At 39.0% G+C, this 26911-nt stretch overlaps 1 protein-coding gene across 8 annotated transcripts in view; it reads right to left on the bottom strand.

Annotated features, from left to right (window-relative positions):
- Window positions 1–26911, bottom strand: part of Crim1 (cysteine rich transmembrane BMP regulator 1) — a 182607-nt gene that overhangs the window by 30796 nt on the left and 124900 nt on the right. For 7 of the 8 annotated variants that reach the window (XM_046441628.2, XM_046441633.2, XM_046441631.2 and 4 more), the window contains 5 exons: window positions 16519–16647; window positions 8393–8549; window positions 5576–5697; window positions 4233–4442; window positions 575–790 (listed from right to left, as the gene is read on the bottom strand). In XM_046441628.2, the coding sequence (XP_046297584.1) occupies window positions 575–790; window positions 4233–4442; window positions 5576–5697; window positions 8393–8549; window positions 16519–16647 (834 nt within the window). The remainder of the gene's footprint in view (window positions 1–574; window positions 791–4232; window positions 4443–5575; window positions 5698–8392; window positions 8550–16518; window positions 16648–26911) is intronic. The other variant, XM_046441629.2, reaches the window with a different exon arrangement.

Genomic DNA, 26911 nt, shown 5'->3' with positions numbered 1-26911 from the left:
AGACCATATTTCTTTCATGACCATAAATTAACTTGATATGGTCTGATAAATAAATAATAACAACACTCTATATACATATGCAATGTTAGTCACTTAATACTCTTGGGTCTTAACTAATTCATCATTATAAGTTTGAGGCAGTGGCATTAGACACATTTCAAAGTATCTTCACTACCTTCACATCTTTCAAATAATTTTATTTGCATTATCAATAATTGTTCTTCATGTTTGTTAGAAACAAAAACGACTTCTCATACTAGTAAAATCTGGAATAATTTGGTGACTACATTTAGTTTTATTGCTAGAGTCTGAGATATAGGGTTAAGGAAGAAAATGTCAGAAAGAAACAATTGCCTTTCTTCTTCAGAGTCAACTCAGGTGCAAGGCATATTGATTGCACAAGTATATGGCTGATAGAAAGGAATGAATTTAGGAAGCAGGCTGCATGATAATCCTGCCCAAGTTGTTAAGTTTGGCATGCTCCTAGGTGGGGTGAACCCTGACCTGCAAAATGACAATACCCAATTCTGTGCCCTCCCCAGCCAGTGGTGGGCTAAAGCACCACATTGGTTACCTGTACACTGGGGACAGCAGGAGTCCTGGGTACGTGAGGGGTTCTGGCAGAGCAGCGGTGGGCACACCTCTGTCTCACACAGCACCCGGCCACTGTGACAGGTGCACTGAGTACAGGAATCAATATTCCATGTTTCTCCTTCCACAAAATACTCGCCTCCGGGTGCATGGCAAATGGAAGGAGTGCTGAGCTCTGGCTTCTGCACCACAAAGTCATCTGTGGAATGAAACAAAAAAAAAAAATCAAACCATAAGAAGTTATTTATTTTTCCAGCTCTTGAAGAACCTGGTACCATTTGCTTTAAGGGAGACAAAGGAGGAATTGTCTGAAGAGCATCTTGTTCTACTTTCATCAAGAGGAGAATGAAGAAAAGAAGAGAAATATTCTACGCATGGAAATGGAAGACAAAGGTAGAAGAGCCAATCTCAGGAAGTGAGGTGCAAGCAGCTTGAGTCTGTCAATAATCATGAAAGAAATCAATAAGAATTAAATTACAGGGAGGGAACTCCATTTAGCAATCTCTAAGAATGTGCAGTTGTCTAGAATAAAGGTCTCACATTTACTGAATGCTTGCAGTGGTCCAATTATTTCCAAGCTAAACGCTTTACATTTACTCTTTACATGGACCTTGTGAGGTAGGCATTGCCATTCTGTTTTTCAAATGTGGAAACTGTGAGCTCTGAGTATTGAGAGCAGTCAAGGGCCTGGACCCATGCCTATGGTTGTTTGGATAATGGATAGACTTCTAGTTAAACAAAACTTCCAAATGATGTATGCCCTATCCATTTCATTATCTCTGGGATCCTGAGCACTTTTATGCTTGGAAATACGTCCTGCTGTCAACAGGACACACCTAATCTCAGCTGGCCGCCAGCACACTAGGCAGGAATGCTCCTGTGGAATCAACAGTCTGAAAACTCTCACCTGAGACTAAACATTTGTTTGGCGATATCATCGTCCAGAGAGGTAAGTGCCTAGAAGCTGATAACTATGATTTCTTTCCCCAAAAGAGAGGTGGTTTTGGTCCCTTGGTGAGATGGTAATGATAGAGAGGGAATTTAATGTTGGAATGTCTGGAGAAGCACTGGGAGTTGCCCTCAAGTTGGGCTGGGAAAATGAAAAGAATGAAGACATTAACCATATTCGTGTAGTCCAAACACAACAAGCACTTCAAGGAGGTGTTGACAGTGTGGAGTCCTGCTGAGAAACAGTCTGGAGACATCAAGGCTGGCTCATGCCTGAAGCTCCACAGACCTTGGGCCCTAAGAGAATGACCCTGACTGTGCAGAGATGTTCAGAGCTGCAATCTCCTATGAGTGCACTGGGGCCCTTATTTTCAAAGTGGTGGTTGGCATGAGAGCTAATGATACTGATGAAATAAAGTGGTGTGGGCCAATTTCCAGTTAAGAAAGTAACTTTCAATATGGCTATCTCTCAAGGGAACTTTGATGCAGGGGAGACAGCTCAGAAAACGGACATTAGTTAGTGCTTAAATTCACAAGCAAGTGCACCGAACCTTCTAGTACATGAACAGCACAGAAGAAGGTAATTAGAAAAAAAGGATGCACTGGGACAAGATGATAAATATACATTTCCTGTGGTTTATAAAGAAAGAAAAAATTGTTCGAGAGTGTGCCAATAAACTAATGCTGGAAAAAAGCTCCCTTACTACACTCAAAAAAGGTTTTGAGAGGACTGACAACTGTCATCCTTTTAAATGTGGACATGGGGCAGGGGGCAGGAGAGAGCTGTGTGTGCCTGCAGGTGTTCTATCTTTCTATTCCCTCTTCCTCTATTACATGACTCAAGGCAAAACACAGGAGGGACTGGAGAGATGGGGTGGAAAGGAAAAGAAAGAGGATGAGAAAAGAAAAATAAAAGAGATACTATCATTTGATGACTATTCCATTGGAAGAGTTTGAATGCTGCTCACTTAATCAAGGAAAAATCAGTGTCCCTGAATGGAGAAGGAGAGTCTTTGAATAAGAGTTCACAAGTACAAATGGCTCTAGGGTCTCTAGTAGGAAGATTCTGCAAGTGGCAATCCACTAAAGACAAGACTTTGGAAAAAACATTATTACACATTCATACACGAGAATGTGTTTTTGAACATGTTTGTGCAGCAGTCACACACCCTCAATAATACATCAATAACTATATAAGAGTCCTGTATCTCTGTAACAGAGAAACATACTTCTGACTTTACTGACTTTCAGTCTGGGGTCAGTCATCTGTTCTTGGTCATGACTCTGCCTTTCCACTGATCTGACTCTTAGACTTCCTCAGTGAGCATATGCTTGAGAGAGAGCCAGATGTCGGTCAGTACCCTATGCTTTCACATCTGTAACTAAAATACAGGTCTTAAGGGAACAGATTATTTTTCCTTCCCTAAAGAGTCAATTTAGAATCTTATCCATTAAATTGCTTATTCACCTTCTGATCTGACAAAGTGGTTTTTCAGATTTAACTAATAAAATATGTGAAAAAAGAAAAGTTTTGAAGCAGGGCAAATCTAACCAAACTTGGAGGGAACAAAATAAGCCATTAATTCTGCACTGCAACCTGGTCCTTGACAGGGGTATGGGAGCTACCTGTCAGGTTGACAGTAATAATTACTGAGATATACAGAATCTCAAGAGCTGAAGGGACTTTACATGTCCCACGCCATGGGATGCAACACAGGTGCACTCTGGCTAGCATGAGCCACCTTCTCTCCCGGGCTAATCCTGCCTTGCTGCAAAAGGGCCAGACCTCAGGCTCCTGCCTATATACCCTGTGCTTAAAGGGACTCATCCATATGGAGATGCAAGACCAGAGGAAAAATAATCATGACTTCAAAATATGACAATAGACTTGAACTTAAAAAAAAAAAATCTGATGTGAGAATAGGGAGACCCCTCTTCTCCCTGGCCTTCCAGTAAGAGAATTAATATATTTGTGCTTGTTTTCCAAATGAAAGACAGCTTAAGTATTCTTCCCCTAACTCACAGTGGCCTACGCACAGGGAGAAACCATAGATACACAACCGTGATGAGTGCTTTAGTAAAAACGCAGTAGATGAGAAATTATGGTAATAATTTTGCTGTTACTGACAACTGTAACAGACCCCCATGAATTACAAATTTGTTCTGTTTTATAGTAATTTACTTCGATAACTGTTATTATGACTTGAAATGCGTGGTCACTCTAGACTTCTCCATTTGGCAAGAGTGCCACAATAGCCATAGACTTTGGTGATTCTTTTCCCTCTCAGGCTATCACTGGAAAAGAGATAAGCTTTTATATAATAAAACTAGCACCAATCCCCTCAAATTAACTAGAGCATTCAGCTTTAATACGCTATCAGTAAAACAGAGAGCTGGATTTAAGTACATAAGCCTACATCCTTTACAAACAAGTAGTTCAAAGATCAATATAATTGAGTAAACCATTCAAAAATAACAACAGTTTCTAGAGCTTTAGAAATTTCTCTGGTTTTTCACTCGTCATTTATAGTACTCGGCTGATTCTGTGGCTGTTGTTTACAAAAGGCACAGAGAGCTAAAAAGTGTCCCAGGGGTCATTCCCGTATTTCCCCCAGAGTCACAGGTATAAATGAGGCCCTGCAAGGCAGGAGCCCTCTTCATCTGAAGCACACAAGAGGGCAGCCAGCTGTTACCTGCACATGACGGGCAGCACTGTCCAGGATGAATGGTGGGGTTGCCACAGGCAGGCACCGGGCAGGTGATCAGGGCACACATTTCCCGTCCATTGTGACAGTAGCATTCCCGGCACCCATCATGCCAGCTTTCCTCATTTTTATGATGATGGCCATCCATGGACAGACATGTGCCTGACAGGACAGGTGGCCCGGCGGAAGCAGGGACCTCTGGACAGACAGAAGGCAGCCTGGTGAAGAAGCAGCTACAGCACAGGAGAAGCAGCATGTCCTGTTCTTACATGGGATGAAACCTGGCCACCAACAACTACGTCTACGAAGGACAGTCAAGTGACATGGGAAATGCTCAGGAAAAGAATTTAAGTAAATAGGCTTTTAATTTTGAAAGAAGAAGAAAGAGAAAAGATTACTCATACGTTTCTCTCCTGTTAGCAGGCTAACTTTTACTCCTTTCCCTGATTTTCTGATGGATAAAGTTTCATGTATGTTTAATGTATGGAGAATCATTTCTCTAGAAGCTTCATCCAGTGGGGAATTCCTAGTCCTCTTGCAATGAACAGATTTTTGTTCTGTAGAACAACTGAAGCAATTGATTAGAGGTGTGTTTACTCTGACCTCCTCAAAACACCATTAAGGTGGTAACTGTCTAACTTCGAAAAACTGCCGAGTAAACTTTAGGGATCTTTTATTGCTTAATCAATGTGTCATGTTAACAACTACCACAAACTGGATGGGCAGCAGGGCGGGGCTGAGAAAAGGGCAGGAATGGCAACCCAGGTGCACACTCAACAACTTCAGGAGTAGCCAGGTGCAGACTAGTGGAGATGCTCAGGCAAGTGGAGATGCTCAGGATTTGTGCTTTACATACCGTTCTGGGCTGGCATGTGCTTCTCAGCCCATGTCAAAATTCTCACGGAAAACTCAGTTTTGAAACATACGAGTAGACCTTCAGTAATACTAACCTCAAGGGCATTGAAATGAAGTTTTTTACCGTTAGTTGTATCAATTCCATTTCTGAACTGAGGGGGACTTTACAGAGGCCAAGATAAACTTTAGCTCTAGGCTCAAGTTCCTAAGACAAGCAAAAGTGAAGAGCTAGGAAGTGATTAATTTGGTCAATGTTCTTATTCATAATGGGCTTCCTTTAAATTCTGTTCTGAGCCCTTTTATTCCATTAAGATGAAAGAAAAAAGAAGTCCCGTGGGAGGGTCCCGCAGAGGGTGACAATTGTGTCAGAGGAGGCAGCAATCACTTAAACCATTCCATTTATAGGATGTCCTTCTGCTCTTTGTTCTGATAGCCCTGGCTGCTTTGAGGGGGAAGGGCTATGTGTTCACACTTACCTCTGCACTTGCAGATAAGACAGCCATGATTGTCTTGTTGGAAACCCAAGGGGCAGATTTTACTGCATGGGAGCTCCGGACATTTCCTACAGCGACAGATGTCACAGCCATGCTTATTCTTCCTGGGTAATTAAAATTTTGCCAGAGGTCAGAAAATCAAAGTCTCAAATGATGCCCCACCATTCAGACCAAGGGTCAATGAAGTGATATTGCCATTTATGCAGACAAACTGGACTCGACTCTCAAAACTCCTAGGATGATGTGTAATTAGCTCCCTGTGGCTATGATCACCACCCATCATGACCAAGGTTTAGAACTGCCCAGGCGCTTGTGTGTTTCTGGGACATGCTGGTCAGAATCCCAATGACATGACTGTTGATTTAATCACAAAAAAGTGGTGTCAATATAAAAAGATGCATGTGTAACTGTATAATATAAAGATAAAGGACATTTCATCAGTCAATGTTGGAGATTATCATTAGGCACAAAATCTTTCTTTTGTTAGGACTACAGGATTCCTCACATGATCACATTCCCTGAGAAATTCTAGACACTAGTAAACATTTTAATGAGGTATCTTCTGAAACTTATAGACGATAGGAAGAGAAGACTTAAGGACCCACAGATCAGGAAGGGCTATACAAATGTTGATAAAGAATAAAACCCTTAAGAGGACCTACAATCAAGGTCCAATAATTACTTCATTAAGTCTAGGTAGGAAAGAATGTCCTCCATCCCTGAGCTATGAACGAAGTGCAGAGGAGTAAAGGAAAAAGTCTGGAGGAACTTTTTTCTACTTAATAAGCTTATCCATATTCTACGTTACCATAATGTCAATATCAAGTAAATAAGTAGACATTTATAAAAAACATTAGTTTAAGTGGAGATTTTCTGGACAAAACAATTCTTACCAATATTTCATTTTCTCCAAAAAGAGAGTAATACAAGAAACTCACCCACCCTGCACTTCTTCCTGTTCACAGCTGCAGGACTGAGCACTCCCAGCTTAGCATCTCCTCTACAGGTCTGGCCCTGCCTGACTTCCTGCACCTCTGAGGGAAAAAACAACTACTCTATTTACCTTCACGCCTCATCCCAAGTAACCCTCAGTGGCAGTCAACTGGAACAGAATTTCTGTTCTTTCTCATGAACAAGTAAAGGGGCACTAGAAGAAGATGGTCCTATGAGAAACCTTTGATGAGTGACAATTATGAGTGACAACTAAAATACATTTTGCTAAGAGAAATAAGTAGTGAACATTAGGGTTTACTCCTTTATTTCAACCTAATGAGAATAAGTTAAATGAATGACAGATTCATGCCATATATTGTGCAGTTTCTGAGATCTGCTATTCATTGTTTGTTCATACATCCACGAATCCCTCCATCCCAACTATCAGCGTCTGCTGTATGCACAAGGTGATGGTTCACTCAAGCAGGTGAACCAAAGGGCACTGATGGCCACCTTCATCCTAACGTTCCCATAGCATATCTGGTCAAGATTTCTTTTTAAAGGTCGTTCTTAAAACACATGGTCTAGTTAGTGAAAAAGTCAGTTGTCCATGACAGCCAACTGGACCCCCCTGAATGAATAAGAAGTGAAATCTATACTGTCTCAAGAACTTCCCCTCAGAGATGAAGGCTGAGTTTAAAAGTGGCCTCGATTCTGAACTGTTATAACATTAGCAAGTGGCTGTAGCTACTATAATGCCAATGATACTTTATTTTACATTAGCGGTGAAGTGATGAAATAACTATGCTTTTATTGATATCATATTTTAGAATTAAGAAAATGATGGTTTGTTTATTTGGAGCATTTTTTAAGAAAAATGTTACCAACTTAATTATCCAATTAAAATGAGAATGAAGATCTATCCCCACAGATCTCAAAATATCTTTGAGAATTTTCAAAAGGAAGAATAAAAAAGATGAATGAAATAAGATGGACAAAAGATGATGGATCTAAGTTCTATAATTTGATATAACTCTCACAAAACCGGAAAGGCACAAAGATTGAAATGGGAGAAAGCAAAATAAATAAAGATTCTGAAAAGTGATTCATTTTTAATGGATCGACTTGTTATAAAAGGCTGGTATAAATTGAAATAATAACATTTTGGTCTATATTAAGACCAAAGAAACAAATATAAAATATTTATTTCCCCCATGGAATTGTCTAGATTTTTGTAAGGGTTGACTCAATAAATATTTAAAAATACAGGTCATGGACCTCATCTCCAAGGAAACTCATAAAATCTGCCACATAAAGAAACAGTCCTCCAGGGGCTGGGGATGTGGCTTAAGCGGTAGGACGCTCGCCTGGCATGCGTGGGGCGCTGGGTTCGATCCTTAGTACCACATAAAAATAAAATAAAGATGTTGTGTCCACCAAAAACTAAAAAATAAATATTAAAAAAATTATCTCTCTCTCTCTCTTTCTCTTAAAAAAAAAAAGAAACAGTCCATAGAACAGCCATGAAAAGCTGTGGCACTAACAGCACTGGGACCACATGACAGTTCCATTCCCGTCCCGTCAGGTAGTGTCCAAAGGACTTTCCTACGGGGACATCTCACTTAGCATACATGGAGAGTGTTTCTGGCACATTTCCACAAAAGAGCAGGAATAAAACTTCATTCTTTTCTTTGGAGACACAATTCTTTGCCTGCTTTCTGAATGACTACAAAATCAGCGTAGGTTATTCTGGATTTGGAACATGACCGACTCCTTCACAAATACACAAAACGGCGAACAGAATGGGTGTGAACATCTCAACAAGTTCCACTTAATGGCAGGTTTTCTGGATTAAGGAATACGTACAGGTATCCAAGTGGACAATACTTGTCACACATAATAGGTCTGCACTTCTTGGGCCGTGGGCGGCACTGACAGATCTCGCAGTTGTGGGCATTGGTTAGGAAGCCAAAGGGACACTCCAAGGCGCAGCCTCGTTTAAGGCCTGAGCACAGCTCCTCCCCTGTGAAGACAAACAGATGGCACGTTTCTTCCAAAGGTGAACAGACCAGGATACATCGTGCTTCAAAACCTTCCCCCAATCCTCCCATCGAACACGGATTCAAATTTCCCAGCTCTACCACACAGCATCAGCATCATGGAGAAGTGCAGATTGTGCTACTGATGGTTATAACGTGACTCTACCCTTTGGTAGCAAGACACAAAATAAAGTCCAGCTTAGAAGTGGATTTCTGAAGCCTAATCAGATCTGATTGGTTTGAAGTGAAGACTAATGATTGAGTGTATTTTTAAATGAATTTTTTTTATTAGTGGACTGATGGTCATTTATGTTAAAATGAGGGAAATGGAAACTTATGCTCCAAATTTCACTATGTATTTTATTTGTATTGCACATCATCACAGATGATGAAGGTACTTAAATGCTCACATTATATTTACTCTTGTGGGTGTTAGATGGCTTCACATAATGCTGCATTATTATAGGTAGCCTAAGGGATTTCTTACCCTTTTGTATAAACACATCTCTTACAATATAATGAAAGTGAAATTCTCAGTGCTCTATTTAGATTTTTTTTTTAACCTACATGCTGACACACATACCCATATATTTGGGTATATTTAGTAGTTAATTAAAAAAATATGCTGGAGAAATATTCGTATATATTTACAGTTATATATAACTGTAATATTCATATATATATATATATACAGTTAATGTATAACTGCTATATCAATGTTTAAACTATCCCCCATTAGCACGATTTAAAGGGATATCAAACTGTCCTGTTTGTCAGTAGTTACATTACTTTAGAAGGGGGGAGAAGCAATGGTGACCATTAAAAGAAACTACTGAAGATATTAGCTTCACTAAGTCTTTTAAGATGATTTTAAAGGACATTACAGAGCTTAATAAAAAAATATAAAAAAATAAAAACTATTAAGGCAGGAAAAGCATGCTTGATGATATAAATGAAGCAAACTGAGACCTGTTTGAAGTGAAATGTAGAATTTTAAAGAACATCAAATTTAAAAGAAGAAAGCTGATATGGTGATGACTAAAGGTTGGCAATGTCTATATGTCATTCTACATGGACTGGTAAGACGGGAAGCAGACAGTTACTGCTGGAATTCTAAAGGAATTTTTATTTTATATGGACATCTTTCAAGCATAGATACTGTAATAATGCACAAGTTCCTAGGAAAACCAGACATCATTGTCTCCTCCACAGGCAAATCTTAGAATCTAACATTAAATCTTAACTACAATTAATAGGTGAAATGGGTCCGTGTTTTACATAAATATTTTATGACAGCGTCTCTTGTGACTCTTAGCTGGCAATACTTGCAAAATTTAATTTGTTATCTTTTAGAAAGAAAATGTGACTTATGGTATAATTTTCTATTTTGCTGTTATTATAACCTTTTATGACACATATTTAATATAACCTCATGGGTCTGTATCACCCTGCCAAGCAACTGAATATTAATCTATATCCTTAAAAGATAAATTCTAACTGGCTCATCTAAAAATTTGTAAATTACGTGACTTGGAAGGAAGGTCCTTATTTTTCATTTCCCATTATTAAAGGAATGTGTGAAACAGTGGAGAAGACTTTCATAACCATGTTTTTTTTTTTTTTTTTCTGACAGAGACCTTAAGCTATGAACCCATTTTTCTATTATAAGTATTTTTAAGTCATGACACCAAGTGAATTATGTTGGGAATAGATGAATTAAACACACTCCTACAACTTCACAGAGTCGGCATCCTTGGGGGTTAAATGCCTTGAAACTTTTAAGTTTGAGCACATTTGTGTTTTTATTTTTTTTGGTTCTGTTAAAAGGAAACTTTTCCATAAACCTTGACCTAGAATGCTCTTCACTCAACTAACTATTATATCACTATTAAGTTTAAACAATTTGATAATAACTAAGTTTGTCTTCAACCTATCTCTGCTATCATTTGGAAGTATCCACCAAAGGCTGTTGGGAGGTGGGGCCTAGTAGGCAGAAGTTAGGTCACTGGAGGGGTACCCTAGAAGTGTATATTGGGACCCTGAGCCCTTCCTCTCTCTCTCTCACTTAGTGGCTGTCATGAAATAAGTAGCTCCTCCCACCATGTGTTTCCACCATGATACACTCTCTCACCACAAGCTAAGAAACCACTGACTAAAACCTCTGAAACCACGAGCCAAAATAAACCTTTCTTCCTTATAAACTGATTATCTTAGGTGTTTTTGTCACAGTGACACAAAACTGACCAACACCGTCTCTGCTCAGGACATTCATTAGAAAGCAGACTGGCCGTGTCACTCAAGTGAAGTGCCCCAGCCCTTCCCTGATTTGTGATCATTCATCTGTGGGCTCTGGTCTATATTATCTCAGTTGTGCTTAAAGGGAAGTTCTAGGGCAGGGCCCTCATTTCTTTATGTTCACAGTACAGGACTGTCATGGGATTTAGCATGGAGTGGATGTTTGACAACAAGCTGCTGAATGAATGAATGTATCAGTCAACACTTGCTACATGCTCTTCCCCAGCCATGAGAACTGCCATCCTGACAGGGAAATAACAGCACAAAAAAACTTTACTCTGATAGCACTGAAAGTTTTTCAAAATAGGAGCATTTGCTCAAGACTTCACAACTATAAGAAGCATCCCTTTATCATAAGGGAATACAATGTCATTTGCATGTACATGAGGTGTCCTGCACACCGCTTTGCTCTAGTACTTTAAACTCTTGGATACTAGCAATTTCTACAAACCCGTTAACAATTAAGGATGGCTATTATGTTCTTGAGGCTATTAAACAAAGAAATGCAGCATTACAAATGGTAGTCCCAATCTTGTCCCTGATAGTAAGTGTTTGTATATAAGTAGTAAATAAAATGAAAAACAAGGATCCCCCCACCCCACCATGTTTGATGCTGTCAACTTCTTGGGATGCTTGACTCATATATATTTCATGAAAGATATGCCAGCTTGCTCCTCCTTGTTACCATTGATTTTACATATATACATCAGTTTCTAGATAAAAGCATTATTAGTTCCTAAAAATCAAATAGTATTAAGACTTCAAGAGAATACACCAATAAGCCAGTCAAAACCAGATGATTTAAAGATGTGGACAGTAACATGACAAAAGATTAATGCTATTTAATTCATAGAGATGTCATTTATGTCATTTAATGCACAGAGTTTATAAAGTAAGGTGAAGTGTATTGTGCCTGATAGCAACAGACATTGACAGTTAAGAAATAATGTTATTAACAGTTTGTACTAAAATAAATAAATAACCCCCAAAGATAGGGAATTAGTATCTTAGTTAGACGATTTTAGTTTTAAATTTTGTCGCTATTGTACTTTCTGAAACATTTTCTACCCTACTTCTCTTTATTATAAACATATCTTTCGGACACCGAGTCAGGGATAATTCAGTTCTCCATATGCCCCTTGTGTATTACTTTGTTTAGCAGTGTTACAAGATGTTATTTTTGCAGATTAAAATAGTAAGGCTATAAGCACAATTCACAATAGCTAGACTGTGGAACCAACCCAGATGCCCTTCAATAGATGAATGGATAAAAAAAATGTGGCATTTATACACAATGGAGTATTACGCAGCACTAAAAAATGACAAAATCATGGAATTTGCAGGGAAATGGATGGCACTAGAGCAGATTATGCTAAGTGAAGCTAGCCAATCCCTAAAAAACAAATGCCAAATGTCTTCTTTGATATAATGAGAGCAACTAAGAACAGAGCAGGGAGGAAGAGCAGGAGGAAAAGATTAACATTAAACAGAGACATGAGGTGGGAGGGAAAGGTAGAGAAAGGGAAATTGCATGGAAATGGAAGGAGACCCTCATTGTTATACAAAATTACATATAAGAGGTTGTGAGGGGAATGGGAAAAAAAACAAGGAGAGAAATGAATTACAGTAGATGGGGTAGAGAGAGAAGATGGGAGGGGAGGGGAGGGGGGATAGTAGAGGATAGGAAAGGTAGCAGAATACAACAGTTACTAATATGGCATTATGTAAAAATGTGGATGTGTAACCGATGTGATTCTGCAATCTGTATTTGGGGTAAAAATGGGAATTCATAACCCACTTGAATCTAATGTATGAAATATGATATGTCAAGAGCTTTGTAGAACAACCAATAAAAAAAATACTCGTAAAAAAAATAGTAAGGCTATAATACGCTCAGACAAAAAACTTCTTTGTTATATAATTTCCACATATTTTTGAAGGACATGTTTCAATAGGGTTTTATTTTAATCCTAACGTGACTGCCTATGATATATTGGATTATATCAGTTTATATATATATGGCTTTGATGGGATGCAGAAAAATACTGTAAGGGAGAATTCTGGACAAGATAAATACTTATCACATAGAGCAATGGGACAAAGAATAGCCTACACTCTACCTGAATCTAAAGAACTCCCCCCACCTCCAAAAAAAAAAAAAACAAGGAGAAAGAGAATTTGAAAGTTTAATTGGAAACATAAAAAGAAAAGTTGTTGGTGAGTGTCCTGGAGGGCAGGAAGAATTGGAGGCAGGCAGGAATGAGGGAGGAGGGGAATCTGGGGCTTTCCACAAAGGGTCACTTGGGCTGACTCAAAAATGGATGTTACAGAACAGCTAGTGTGCAGAATCAACAGTCACCACATGCCAGGCGATGAGGCTAACTCTGCATTAGTTCACTTACTTGGTCTTTACGATAGCCCATTAATCACATACTGTCCTCTGTCCTTTACAGATGAGGGCACAGAGGTTGTAGAAGTAAAGCAACTAGATCTGATCCCTCAGATGCAGGTCAGGCTGATGCTAGAGCCTTCGAGGGGAGCCGTGTGTGATCACAAGAATTTGACAACCCAGGACCCAGCAATGTGATCTGACCTGACTCAACTCCAAAAGACGTGGCCTCCAAAGTTGTAAAATAATCAGAATAACTAATAGGAGTGGGAGAAGGGAGAGCAAAGTGCACATGCTTAGACTTCTGTATGATACAAACTGCCAAGTTCCACCTGGTGTTTTTGTTTTCAGGTACAGGGTGGCAGGAGTGAGAGGGCAAGACTGACCCGAGTCAAGAATCTCAGGGTGATGAGATGAACATATGACCAGAATGGTGAACCCTCAGAGGGGGACTTTAGACAGGAACGATGTCCACAGGTGTCCATCATCCTAAAGGTTCTCTGCTCCTCAGCCGGCTGATACCTGCTGAGCACTGTGGATTAAGCACTGAATATAGCCCTGGGCGAGGCAGTAACTTCTCTACTCTGGTGTGAACAGAAGCTTTCTCCTAGCAGGATTCACTTTTGTAGGTAACAGAAGCAGGCTTCAAATGGTGGCATTTCATTAGTTTCATTTTTTTTTTTGGAGTAGGTCTTGCATTTTATTCATGTTTGTGGCCTTGACACCTAATACAATACGTGGAATATGGCAGGTGGTAAAAGAAGAAAGAAGGGAAGAGAAAAGGAAGAAAGATGAGATATTTCTATAAATAGACAAAATTTGCAAATAACGAATAGTTAAGTAAAGATTTATGTGTTAAAAAAATAAGTCCCCGGTACCAAATCCAATGTTATTATATATATATGTATTTCTTCCTAAAGGTGGACAAAATGCAGGCTTCTGCAGGGTGTACACACAGATTTTGAGAAGTCAGAAAAAGCTAACTCAAAGACAAGGCATAGAAATTCTTCCTAATAGCCTCAATTTGCAAAAGGCCAGTGACACCTTTTGACTTGCTTTAATGACAAGTGAGGGAAATCCCTTATTTGGACTGATGGACAAAAGTTCCTCATGATATGCCAAGAGTCTTACAGAAGCATGACTAGGCACCCCAAACTTTATAGTAGTAAAACTCAGATGGAGTATTTGGGTGAGGTGATAGGCACATCTGTATTTTTAGATGTTTAAGAGCTACAGAAAAAATTCATGCACAATCCCATGATTAAAAAAAAAAAAAAAAAAGGATGTGTAACTCAAGAGGCATTACAGGGACTGAAATATAAACATTTCATGACACAATTACCAAATACCTTGGTGTTAAAAAGACAAGGTTGACTATTTATGTAAACAAGTGTTGCTGCCAAGGCAATTCTCCAGTGAACTTGGCTTTCCAAAGGGAGGTATAAAAGGCAGATGGGCACATAGCAGAGACTGGCCCTTCCCCAAACAGGATCAGATGCAGAAAGGCTAGCCCCAGATGGGTGGAGGCTTGTAGGAAATATGAAGATGGCAATAACTACAAGAACAGCAGTTTTATAAACTCTCTTTTAGCACTAATTTCACTGTGTAGACAGCAGGGTGGTAGGTAATGTGTAACAGAGAACACAAAATTATTCTACTCCTATTTTGTATTTTCTTTATAAAAATATTCTTACAAAAGAAAGTGATGAATGATTAAAGTTAAGAAGAATGTTAAGCCCAAGATAACTGATAAATCAGAAAGAGAGCATCCTTCTATGTTAAGTAAGTTTAAGCCTCTAAGCCCAGGATAATTATATCCAAAGCCCACAGAGAATCTGCTTATTATAGAACGATTGTCTATGTTTAGGAGAGATCAGAGAGAATAGAAAGAAATTTCAGAAAACAAGCCAAATGTCAACTCAAAAGGAGAGAGGATTCAAAAAACACACAAAACTTAACATTAACTGAAAATTCTTCAGGAACAACTGTTACTCATGACCACAAATCTAACAGGCGGCTCCCCACCAGCTTCAGTTTATTTTGAAGTGAGGTTTCCAGCAAAAGAATACTGCAAATATAATGCATATTGATTTCAGACAAGGTATCAGGGCATAGGTGTCCAGACTTCCCTGTAGAGATGGGGCTAGTGAGGCTAAATAAATCACACACTTTAGGAGTGAAGACTATACTCAATGTCACACTAGAGGGCCCTGTCCTTACTTCTGTACAATTTAATCCAATGATTTAGACAAGAACATATCAGTGGTATTTATTATAATCTAGAAGGTATAAAGAATAAGATCACATTACCAAGATTAAAAAATATTCCAACTAGTTGGAAAATGGTTTAAAATTATTAGCAAAATTCCTTGTTAAATTTGGCTCCACATTTATATGATGAAAAAAATTCAAATGTTCAAATACAGAACAGATGTGAAGCAACTAACAGCAGCGGACATAAAAAACAGTAGTGATACTAGCTGCTTATAAACTCAAGATTAGCCTACAGTGTGCCACTCAAAGAGCTAACGCTAGTGTAGGCCACAGAACAGCACTGCAGTTATCAATGCAATCTAATATTTTGTTTCTAAGCCACATTTTACATAAGGACAATGACGCACGGAAAAGACCAACTAAATTCTAGCAACCATGTCACCTGAGGAATTGTGAAGGGCACTGAAGGACTGAAGGTGTTTATTCTGGTAGAGGAATTAGGGGAATTCAAAATAGTTTTAAACGTGTAGGGCATATCCACCCTCCTGCTCCCTGCCCCCCACAGAGAAATGCAATATACTTAATCTAGTTTCAGAGATCAAGGCCTAAGGACATGATTGGAATCTACATGGAGCCACAGTAAACAAAGTGGTGCATATTTTAAGGATTATGACTGCCATACACAGAATGGGACATCCTATGTGTGGTGACTTCCTTGTCAGTAGGTAACACCAGCAAGGGGGCTGTGGAGAGAGCTGACTGGGTGGCTTGAAGTATGTGTTCCAAAGCCACTGTGGGCTGGACCCCCAATGAAACTGGGCATCAAGGACCTTAAGAACACAATGAAATCAAGATGCAAACCAGAATAAAAGAGCAACTCTTTTTCTCCCAGATGACTCTGTATTTGTTTGTGTTAAGTATAACATTTTCCCCCTTTTTCTTCAGGTTGTCAAGGGAATGTCTGAGCAGGAGTAAGAAAGGTATTCAATCATATAATATGCCTTGACAAGGTCATATTAGGGCTCAGAAAAAAATACAGTCTTCTGTCTACTCACTGTTTTTGCACTGACAAGTTCGACAGCCATTGTGATCGAGTTTGAAGCCATAAATGCAGTCCTTCTCTGTCAGAGTGCAGTTTGATAACTCCCCACACGCAGGTGGATCAATTGTGATGTAGGTTGGTTCTAATAATAAAGAGAGGAAAAAAAAAATCAATGGAACATATGATTATCTCTAGATGCTATTCGATCTTAGAAATCCCACACTATAGTAAGTTACAAAAATCCAATCAATAATTTTCATCAAATTCTAAAATGTTTATAATATTAGAATGTTGTTAACCCCTGAAATAAATATTTTTATTGAGACTGTTAATAATGTGAATACTAGACTTCATTTTTTCTTTTTGGTGCTGGGGATCAAACACAGGACCTCACAAGTTAGGCAAGTGGTATGCCATTGAGCTGTATCCTCAGCTACTTCAATCCTTTATGTTTGAGCAGTTTGTACATTTTGGGGCATCCTGTAGAGGAGAGGTTAAAATGTTACCTGTTCTTCTATTTCCTCATGAGGTCTTCTCAATTCATTTTTTCTAATTGTCAAAACCTAGCTGCCAAAGGTCAGTTATCTCACTCTGCATTCTGCAATTCTTCTGAAAGCTGTTAGCATTTTTTAAAAAAATTAATAAATCAGAGATGTTTTTAAGAGTAGTTTAGCATACCTGAATTTCTTTTATCTTTTATGTGACACTCCCTTGCTTATGACAGATGATATGATGGATAATGGTGACTAAGAGTTTATCCTCAGGGCCTGGAGGCCCGTGGGAGTGGCAGGGTGAGAAAGAAAAGAAAAGAAAAGAAAAGAAAAAGAAAGAGCAGCCTAGCTGGAAAGAGAGGCTTGGAGGAAATCAAGACCGGAGGTGATGCTTTCCCTTCTCTGCCAAGTTAAGAACGAAGAGCTGCGATAGGGAACAATGGTAACTACACACACTGGCACGAAGCATGCTCTGTGTTTACACAATGCTGACAGTGTGTTCTTCCTAAATGCCTGCAAACTTCACTGTGCTCCAGTGAGGTGGGTGCTGTCATTACCTCTGGGTGTCTATCAGATGAGGAAACTGAGTACAATGACTTGCCTATGGTCACTGCAGTAGTAAGTTTCAGGAGATTCAAACCCAGGCATGTCTCGCTTCAGAGCACCACTCTCAGCTTCTATGCAAAGCAAAGGCTGTTGGAAGGTACCTGTCCTGTGGTGCATCAGTAAGGGACAGCTGTGGATGGGAAGAGTGCTAGCTGTGCAAAGAGTGTTGCCAAAGGAAACCGAGATGCTAACATATTTAAGTAGCATCTTTCCAACCAAAAGATATTATGAGCTTCTTTAAATCGTTTCTCACAATATCTTTGTGAAGAAGCCAAGTACAGAATGTCTCTACCTACGTTTTCCCAGATGGAAAATATGAGGTGCAGAGAGGGTGACTGGCTTATCTAAGTTTACATAGCAACCCAGTAGCAGGCTGGGAATAGAACAGAACAGAGGTTCCTGACCTCCTGTCCAACACTCTATCCATTAGTCCACACTGTCTTCTCAAGTTTCATCTCCTGTTACCATGGAAGACAGACCAAAATAAGTGTTTGAGCTGCCACTGTGAAGATCAAGAGGTCTGCATTTTTATCCACCTCGTAAAATGGGACAGTGATTCAACTCTTTGCAGGTAGGAGACAGAGGTGACCTTTTAGAGATGCTCTGACCAGTATTCCCTCAGTAAAGATATGTATCACGTGAACAGCACAGTTTGTCTGCCTTTATTACAACCCAGAGTTCAAAGAACATTTTCCTGAAATTTTTATATAAACTTTCCACTGCTATAAAATTTCTGATTTCCTTCAGTGACTAAAGCATTCTTTCTCATAGTTAACTCAAGGAGAGTTTTAAGAATGAATTAGGCATGGTTCTGCTTTCTTCCTATATTCTCTTTAAATTTACTGTAAATATTAGTTTTCAAACCTGTTTTTCTTTAATCATTACTCTTGCTAACCAATCAAAACTATGGTCTTATTCTAGCCATCAGTCCTAAAACTGCCAATATTTTGTCAAAATATTCTAACTACAAGTATAAGACAGAGAGAGGAGAACACTCACATCACCTTTAAGTAAACCACACCACGGGTTACCCAGTGAGAAAGGACTTCGAGTTCCAGAGAGTAACTAGACCAAGGACTGGGGTGGAGTCTAAACTTTACATGCACTGTTTTAGTGGATGGCATAAGGATGAAGAAAAGGCTCAAGTACATTTACGCAGACCAGAACCTTGTATCCTTTACTAACATTTAAGATGTGAGGTTTACAAGAAATTTTGCCTTCAGAAAACATATTATGGGAAAAGACACATTTGGGGAAGATTACAATGATACCAAAACACAAAAAATGCATAATAATCACAGGGTGATATGGAATTCTACTCTCACTGCGTCATAGGGATTTGTTAAGAGACTGCATCGTCCAACTTTACAAATAAGATCTTCCACCTCTGAATGATATTTTTCTTCAACAGTCATATTGTGTTATTTTTTGATACATGTTATGATTAATGGGTAGGATTAGGAACGTGATCTGTGGCTTGAGAGTGAATGACAAAAAAAAAAAAAAAAAAAAAGAACAGACTGAGTTGTTTTGAGGATCAGGATCAGAATAACACTGACTGGAATAGTCCCATGCTCCATTCAAATGGCTCAATAGCTTGGTGAAGAGTCACGTACATCTAACATGACTTTCTCCAGGACAGGAAATAGGTTCAATATGCTTCCCAAAACATTTGGAATAATAGCTTTTGTTCAGTTAAACAAATGAAAATTAAATACACAGAAGGACTGTTGGGTTTGTGCTGGTCATAAAATGGGCATGTTAAGTATTTTAGATAAAATGAGTGCTTCTAGATGGATGCGGTAACATGCTAGAGGTAAAAAATTATTTTGTGCCTCTAAAACCAACATTTTCCCATTCACTAAGACCTACATTTAGATGGAAAAAATTGGTAAGTATATACATACACTGTGAATTCTGGAACCCTTCGTATTTAACATTAAAACATAGAAAAACTTAAATCATTTATTTAAGAAAACTGTCAATTTACACTGGAACTATTCTATTTCTCTTTGATAGATTATTCATTGTGATAGAGTAATCACAGAAAGAAGCATAATTTTTAAAGGCATTTTAACACTTGGCACTTGTTTTCTTATATTTAACAAACAGTATATTCAGATATAACCTGGAACAAATTCAAAAAGCCTTTTTGTGGGTGGTAACATGTTTCTAGGGTCCTTACTAATGTAATTCTACATCCCTGGAGTAATTTGCTTCATAATGGGCACATCTATAGGGAACTAGCTAGAGACATCCTAATGCTGTATATGCAGTCATTTGTTGTATTCTATTGCTTTTCATCATTCTCCCAGTTTTAGAACCATTTCCTACCATATGAGCCGGTATCTACAGTAGTTCTATTTCTACATGAACAACATTACAATACAAACATGAAAGTATAAACGAGATACAAAAATTCCAACTTCATCAAACAGATCTGAGAATTTACTTTTAGTTTGATACATTAATATGTACTCTCAGAACCACTCCTACTGCTAAAGTTAGGGCAGTTTTTTTTTTTTTTTCCCCAGAAAGAAGTACTGAGATGAGAAAACTAAAAATTCAACACCTTATTCTGAGTAATGAACTCCAAAGTGGGGCAAACTTAATCCCATCCTGAGTTAAATCAACACTGCATTTACAGTCCTGAAAGAAGAATAACAAAGACCTGGCTAGATTTTTAACACAGCTTCTAATCCAAGGGAGTGGGGAAAGAGATGATTTTAAAGAATCTAGACTCATAGAATCAAAGGGCATCGAGGAAAGGTTGGTCAAACACATGAAGTGTGCATTCTGCTGGTCTCCAAAGTTAGAGTGTCCTGGAACTTGTTTATCAAGAATAATTAGTATTCTGTATTTTTCTCTAGTGTATGCAACAGTGTTTTGCATATGGAAAATACCTGATGGGTCTTGGCCTGAAGACCAGAAGGCTCTCATTTAAATCCTACACTTCCCCATAATAACTACATTATATGGGGTATGGTACTGAAATTATGTGCCAGAGTACACCCCTTTCTGAAAGGGTGATGGCGACCTCTGTCCTCGGCAAGACAGGTGAACAGTTCTGCGGAACAGAGGTCCTGTTGACTTCGGGAGGCACTGCTATATTACCTGTTGCTCTGGGCAAAGAAAACCGTCCCCTTTAAACAGGCTGGGTAGGGATGTGTCACTGAACATCTTTCAAAGCAGAGAAACAGCTGAGATCTCCTCATTTGGGAGAATGAGGAAATGGTCATAGGAGGCGGGATTCTAGCGAGGGAAACGTCAATGACGGGGTGCTTACGGGATCACCCTGAAATTCCATCTGGTCTGTGTTAAATCAGCTGAGGAATTAAAGAAATACCTTAATGTCCTCCAAAGGAAGAAGGCTTGAAACAGCAGGAATTCATTGTCTTTGGCTACAACTATTTCTAAAGGGAACCCTGGAACAGCTTCTTTGTGGAGAAGAATTCTAGAAATAGTTTCTGAGCCTAGAAGCAATAAAGAACAAAAATGGGTGTTTGTTATGTGTGCATCCAGTTTGCTGTTTCCTACTCTGCAACCGAGTGGGAACCACTGTTCTCTTCAACCTACTGTTTTCTTGAATCACTTTTAAAGACTTTTTCAGCATCATAGACTGTTCAGAAGAATTATTTTCACAAGAACCCTTGGGATCATGTCAAGAGTGCAAATGGGATGCCAGCAAATTTTATCCCAGGTTCTAGAGGACAACACTCTGGAAGGAACCCTCTTCGAAGATACAGTAACACGGACACATATTGGTCCTTCATTTTTCATTTATTTAAAATTTAGAGATATTTATTTCATATCCTAAAGAGCCCAGCAAACTCCTTATCAGTAAAAATATTTTTCATGGAAATATTGATAGTTTTCAAGAATTAGCCTCAGACAAAGTTTCTGAATAACACTGTCATATTTTTTAGACTGATATTCAAATACTTCCTAGGGGCAATTTATAGCTCTTCAATTGGAAAATTAAATCACTGTGATCATAATGAACTTGATCAAGAATATAAAATTAAAATGAAAATCATGATTCTAACTCCAAGGCTGCAGCAACAGGTCATAAAATAACATATTTGGGGGCTGGGGTTGTGGCTCAGTGGTAGAGCGCTCGTCTCGCACGTGAGGGACTCTGGGTTCGATCCTCAGCACCACGTAAAAAATAAATGAGTGAAATAAAGGTATTGTGTCCAACTATAAAATAAATATTTTAAAAATAATATATTTGATTATGTTATCACATAATTGTTATAATTGTGGTAAGCAAATCTAAGTGTTCTACTTTCTTGTTTTGTTATTTTATAGAGAATCCTCAAAAAAGTGGCAGGGGAACTAGGAAATTAAATTCAATCTTTTAAGATGCTGATTTAGTTTTATAAGTCTTATCACAATATAGATAGTCCACTGACTGGAAAAAACAGCAAAAAAATATATTTTGACTGTCAGCAATATTAAAATGGGCAATAATTATGTTAATTTGCTTCTGAAACCGTTTACATAATCACTGGTTTTATATTTCAGGTATCAGTAGCTTCAACAAAAATATTAACAGATACTTTTAACTTTGTGCCTTATCTTTATTACTTTACTTCTGGTTTTGAACAAATTCATACAAGGTGCTTCCTGCTCTCTCGATTACTAGGAGCTGGCTATCTTTCATATATAATACTAATTATCTCCACTGAGAAATGAGTGAAGCATTTTTTCTGATTACCCTGGTAAGGCTGCAGCCAATCAGCAGCTCTTGAGTAGGGGTGGGTGATTCTGGAAATGCACAATCACAGACAGCATACAAGGCCAACCCTTTTAGGTTAGCTGATGCGCTGCTTATTAGGGTAACTAACTGGTTCCAGGTTTTGAGGGTCTCCATAAGTGCCACCTCCAGGCTGAGCTCTGGGTGAGTGGCAGGACTAGAGGGTCTGGCTGTGGGTAGCAGCTGTTTAGTGGCACCCTTGACTCCTATGCACCCCTATTCACATACATGCTGTCTTTCTGGAAAAAAAACTCACTATAGGTAAATTTCTAAAACAAGTATTTTCTGAGGATGGATACATTCTTACAAGTCTTTCGTAAGTGAAAAAAATTTTAACTAGGAGCAATGAGATAAATGATGCTAATTCCTCTCTCTCCCACTTCTCTCATATTTCTCCTTTTGGGCTTTAATAATGTTTTGCATATTTCACATAGCTCTTCTTTCTAAATTCATAAGTCTGCTTATTTGATTGTGAGAGACGAAAATGAACAATTATGTTCCCTTTTCAGGCTTAATTCAGGCACTCTCTTTCCTAAGTTGTGTTTTTCTTCTGGCTGGACTTGGTTAAGCCATGTGCATAGGCAATGAGTGGGAAAATTCCAAAGCTTCACTCACTTTATATGGCAGTTCAATCGCTAAATATATCAGGTCTCCTACAGCCCCACCAGTTAATGGTAGCCTGTCCAGAGCCATAAAACTGGAGATAAGCCTGGCCAAGGCAGAACGAAAGGAGATAGCTTATCTGTTTTACTGTATCTTCATATGTCATTCTGTTACCACAGTCGCTTTTCAAATGTGACCCATAACTAGGCAGAATACCATTTGAATAAATCACCTAGTTGTCAGCATAACTGGAGCCTGGGAAGAGAAGCACAGGGAAGATCAAATTTACCCAAACGAAGCCAGAGGGAAAACTATTGATGCAGACAACAAGAAGAAAAGAGTTTAGGACACAAAATTCCCTAATCTGGAAGTGGGAATTTCCATGGGGTATGAATGTGTACTTTAGAAAAATCTCATTAAGTCATGGAAAAAAATCTCCTACAGTGGGAGTTTTCAAATTCTTTTGACCACTGCAGATTTAGTTATCCTTTTTTCCTTTGTATATATTTCTCATAACAACACCTACATCCTTGTAATTTCTGCAGTACTTATCTCAGAGCACTTTCTTTGTTTTATTTTAAAACGAATGGTGTGAAAATGTTCCCAAGATTTGTATTATTTTGTGGTCAGATAGAGAAACAACGATATTATTTATTTTAGACCTATTTATTAGCTCTGTATGCTTTTTCCAAGGAATCTTGGCTATTGAACATATTTTTCTTCCTTTACCAATCTCACATTTAATAGGAAAAGACAGTAGTATGATTAGGAGATTATTATTAAATGACCACGAAAGACAAATTAAAAAAAATTCTTATGGAATGGGTTATCTTTTTTCCAGTAATTCAGTTTGAGCAGCTCACAAACTAGCACTGGATTCCAAGAATAACCTGGACTTTATATTTGTCTTAAATTTTATTCTTATATTCTTTTTATTCTTAGTTTTCAAAGGGAATATATCTTGGTACCCTTTAGGTGAAAATGTCACATTCACGTGAGCACGTGTACATATGCATAATTCTAACAGCTATATTCAGCTCTGGCAGGTGGTCACATGGTCAGAGCCTTTGGTAAATGGCTGAGAACTTGGGAAGAAGTTAGGGACAATGCCTCATTCACTGTTTATAACTTCGGCACCTAGCATAGCACTTGGCCTACTATTATTGCTTAATAAATTAACAAGGAAGAAAAAAAGACATCTGAGCACCTAAAGTCAGGGCATATCATTCAACAGAGAAGGGCTCAATACTGTCCTCAAAACAATAAATCTCTGACTTCTCACTTTTAAAGGACTGACAGCGTCCTAGTGCCTCATCACCGTGGCAGCCCCCGTACATGGTAAGATACTCGATGAATGAGCTCCCTTGAAGCAGCCAAGCTAGATCTGACGGCAATTGTAAACTTGACACACTTATAGTAGTGAAAATGGAATGAAAACCTCCCAAATCAAAGCATTTCAAAGTGAGATACTCAGAGATGACATGCAGGTTCCTGCAAGGGACTTCAATATGATCTCCATCGTAGGCTTAAGAATACACAGAAGGTACATTCCTAGAGGCCTCCCATCAAAGTTCTTACCATAAAGTCTGATACCCCAAATCTCAGTTCTTTAGAGAATTCAATTCTGGGATAACTATCCTATTCCTTGATGATCTCAAATGAAAAAATGTGGCTAAAATAGTCCTGAAAATAGCAGGGCGTTTATCCAACTTAGGGCTCACCTTTTACCAGATGAAGAATGGTAAATGACTGCTCAGCAGAGTCAGTACATGATCACCTGCAAAGACTGGCAGGAATCAGAGGAGAAAAGGGAAGAGGCTGACCAGAATGCATAAGTGTCCGTGATGGAATCCCACAGACTGGCACAATGATGGGGACTGAGGAGCTCAGTGATTTTACTCAGTGGGGACCTGGAGTTTGGATGTGAACAGGGCTGAGCAGGAAACAACCCTGAGAGGAGAGAGCGAGCCAGAGAGAGCAGACCAGGGCTCTAGGGCTGAGTAATGTTCCTAGGTAGGGAAGGTAGGCAGCCATGAACAAGGCAAAGCAGGAAACAAAGTCAGCTGTCCCAGAGGTCGAACAGTAAAGGTCGATAAGAAAAAGAGCTGGGAGTCAAAGCCTAGGGTAGGCCAGAGGGCACACCAACAGTAACTGGGTCTCAACCATGAGAATGAACCCAGGAGCAAGAATGACTTTTGAATCTGAGCCATGATACTCAATGACTTTCACATTCATCATCTTATTTTCTCATTCTCTTTCTTCTGACATTGAGGGTCTTGAGAGAAGCAATGCTAAAATCACAGATTCGGAGACAGAAAACTCAGGTTGAGTCCCTGCTCTCTCATTATCTGACATACCACCATGATCTCTATGGGCTTCTACAAACAAGCAAATGCTCCTTATTCCTACCTCATGATAGTCCTACAAGGCTCACGTAAGGTTGTAAAGAGAAGAAACTCTAATGGTTACATGAATGACTTGATGCTGTAAATATGGTTGTAATGACAACCCTGCCTGCTCAGAGGTAGAACCAGTCTCAGATAATAACTAATTAATGAAATATGAGCCTTTTCATGGGTCTCAAATGTTCAGCTGACACACGGTATTACAATCGCTTCAGCATTCTGAACCCTGTCCGTGTAGCTTAAGCATCATTTTCTATCTCCACTGAAAATGCAAAAAGCATCTGGGATGTGGGTGGGTATGTGGTGTCATTTTCATATGGTCTGGTAAGCTTTGGAGCATGTTAGTGACCAGCCACTGGCGCCTTTCACCTTTGCTGAGTAGCAGTCTGAGATCATTGTTCCACATTTTGACCGTGTCTATGGTGTCTCCAAGAGCACAGTAATCTCACAGTCATCAGCTTATCCAATGTGAGCTGAAACAATGACTGTGTGCCTGGCTGACTGCGTCCTTCCCCTCTCATGACAGGGGCCTTGCTGGAACTTTAGGGACAAGGGCAAACTCATCACAGTTTCATTCACACTATTTTGGTATCTCTGCCAGCAGTCCTACCATTCTCAAGTTAAAAGAAGGCAGAGAAGAACCATGTCTAAAAGCTGTCTTTGATCAGCACATCACAGTTTCAGAAGGACAGTGATCTCAAACTTGTGTCAACAGTAAGAGAGTTCAACCAGTACTTTCTTAGAATTGGAGGTGTTTTACTCAAAAAATAATGTTCTTATTATCTGCCCCCAAGCACGAGGGCTCCCTGACACAAGCGAATTTGTATGGCACAGAATCTCTATGGAATCTTTTTCTAAAACTTGGTTCACAGAAAGGATGACAGATTCATAGTTTTGAAAAGCTTGGATCTTGCTGATTCCTCTCAATATCCAAGGCCTCAGGCCATCCCAAACTGACAGCTTATTATCTCTGAACATATTTTAGCTTTGCTAACAAATAGAGACTCCCTGAACTGTTTTAAAAGTGAGCCGATATGCAAGGCAATAGCTGTCCAATTAAGGTGAAAAAGAACATGGTCTTCGCCTTCCCACTGACAGCCACACTGAGGTGGCTCCAACACACCAGGCCCAGGAGTAGGGGCAGAGAAGAACCAAATCCACAAACAAGCATATACATAAAGTTCCACCTGATTCCACCATAGAGCAAAGACAGCCCAGTTATACCAGCAAAGAATGCTTTTTTAAAAGTACTCAGATACATGTAAGTAGAAAAAAAATGACGAGCAGTGGAGGATAGGGCTGGCATACAGAATGCATGCTGCAAGGTCTGGTCACTGGGCTGGGGGTAGCTTATAAACTCGGTTCAAGGTCTGCTCCAGCAGCCAATGTGATAAACAAACCCACAATGCTATATGATTCTCCAGGTCCACGATGACCAAATCTTAAACACTTTAGAATTTTCTTGGGGCTTTTTCATCATGCTTTACTCTGGTGCAAAACAGAACCTGGAGTTTTGACCTGACATTTATTTCTGATTGACAG

The sequence above is a fragment of the Marmota monax genome, unplaced genomic scaffold (genome assembly GCF_021218885.2).
Source record: "Marmota monax isolate L192 unplaced genomic scaffold, Marmota_monax_Labrador192_F-V1.1 WCK01_AAM20220418_F8-fsc00010, whole genome shotgun sequence".
Lineage (NCBI taxonomy): Eukaryota > Metazoa > Chordata > Mammalia > Rodentia > Sciuridae > Marmota > Marmota monax.
Note: the sequence above shows the minus strand (reverse complement) of the source record. Positions and strands in the feature narration are given on the sequence as shown.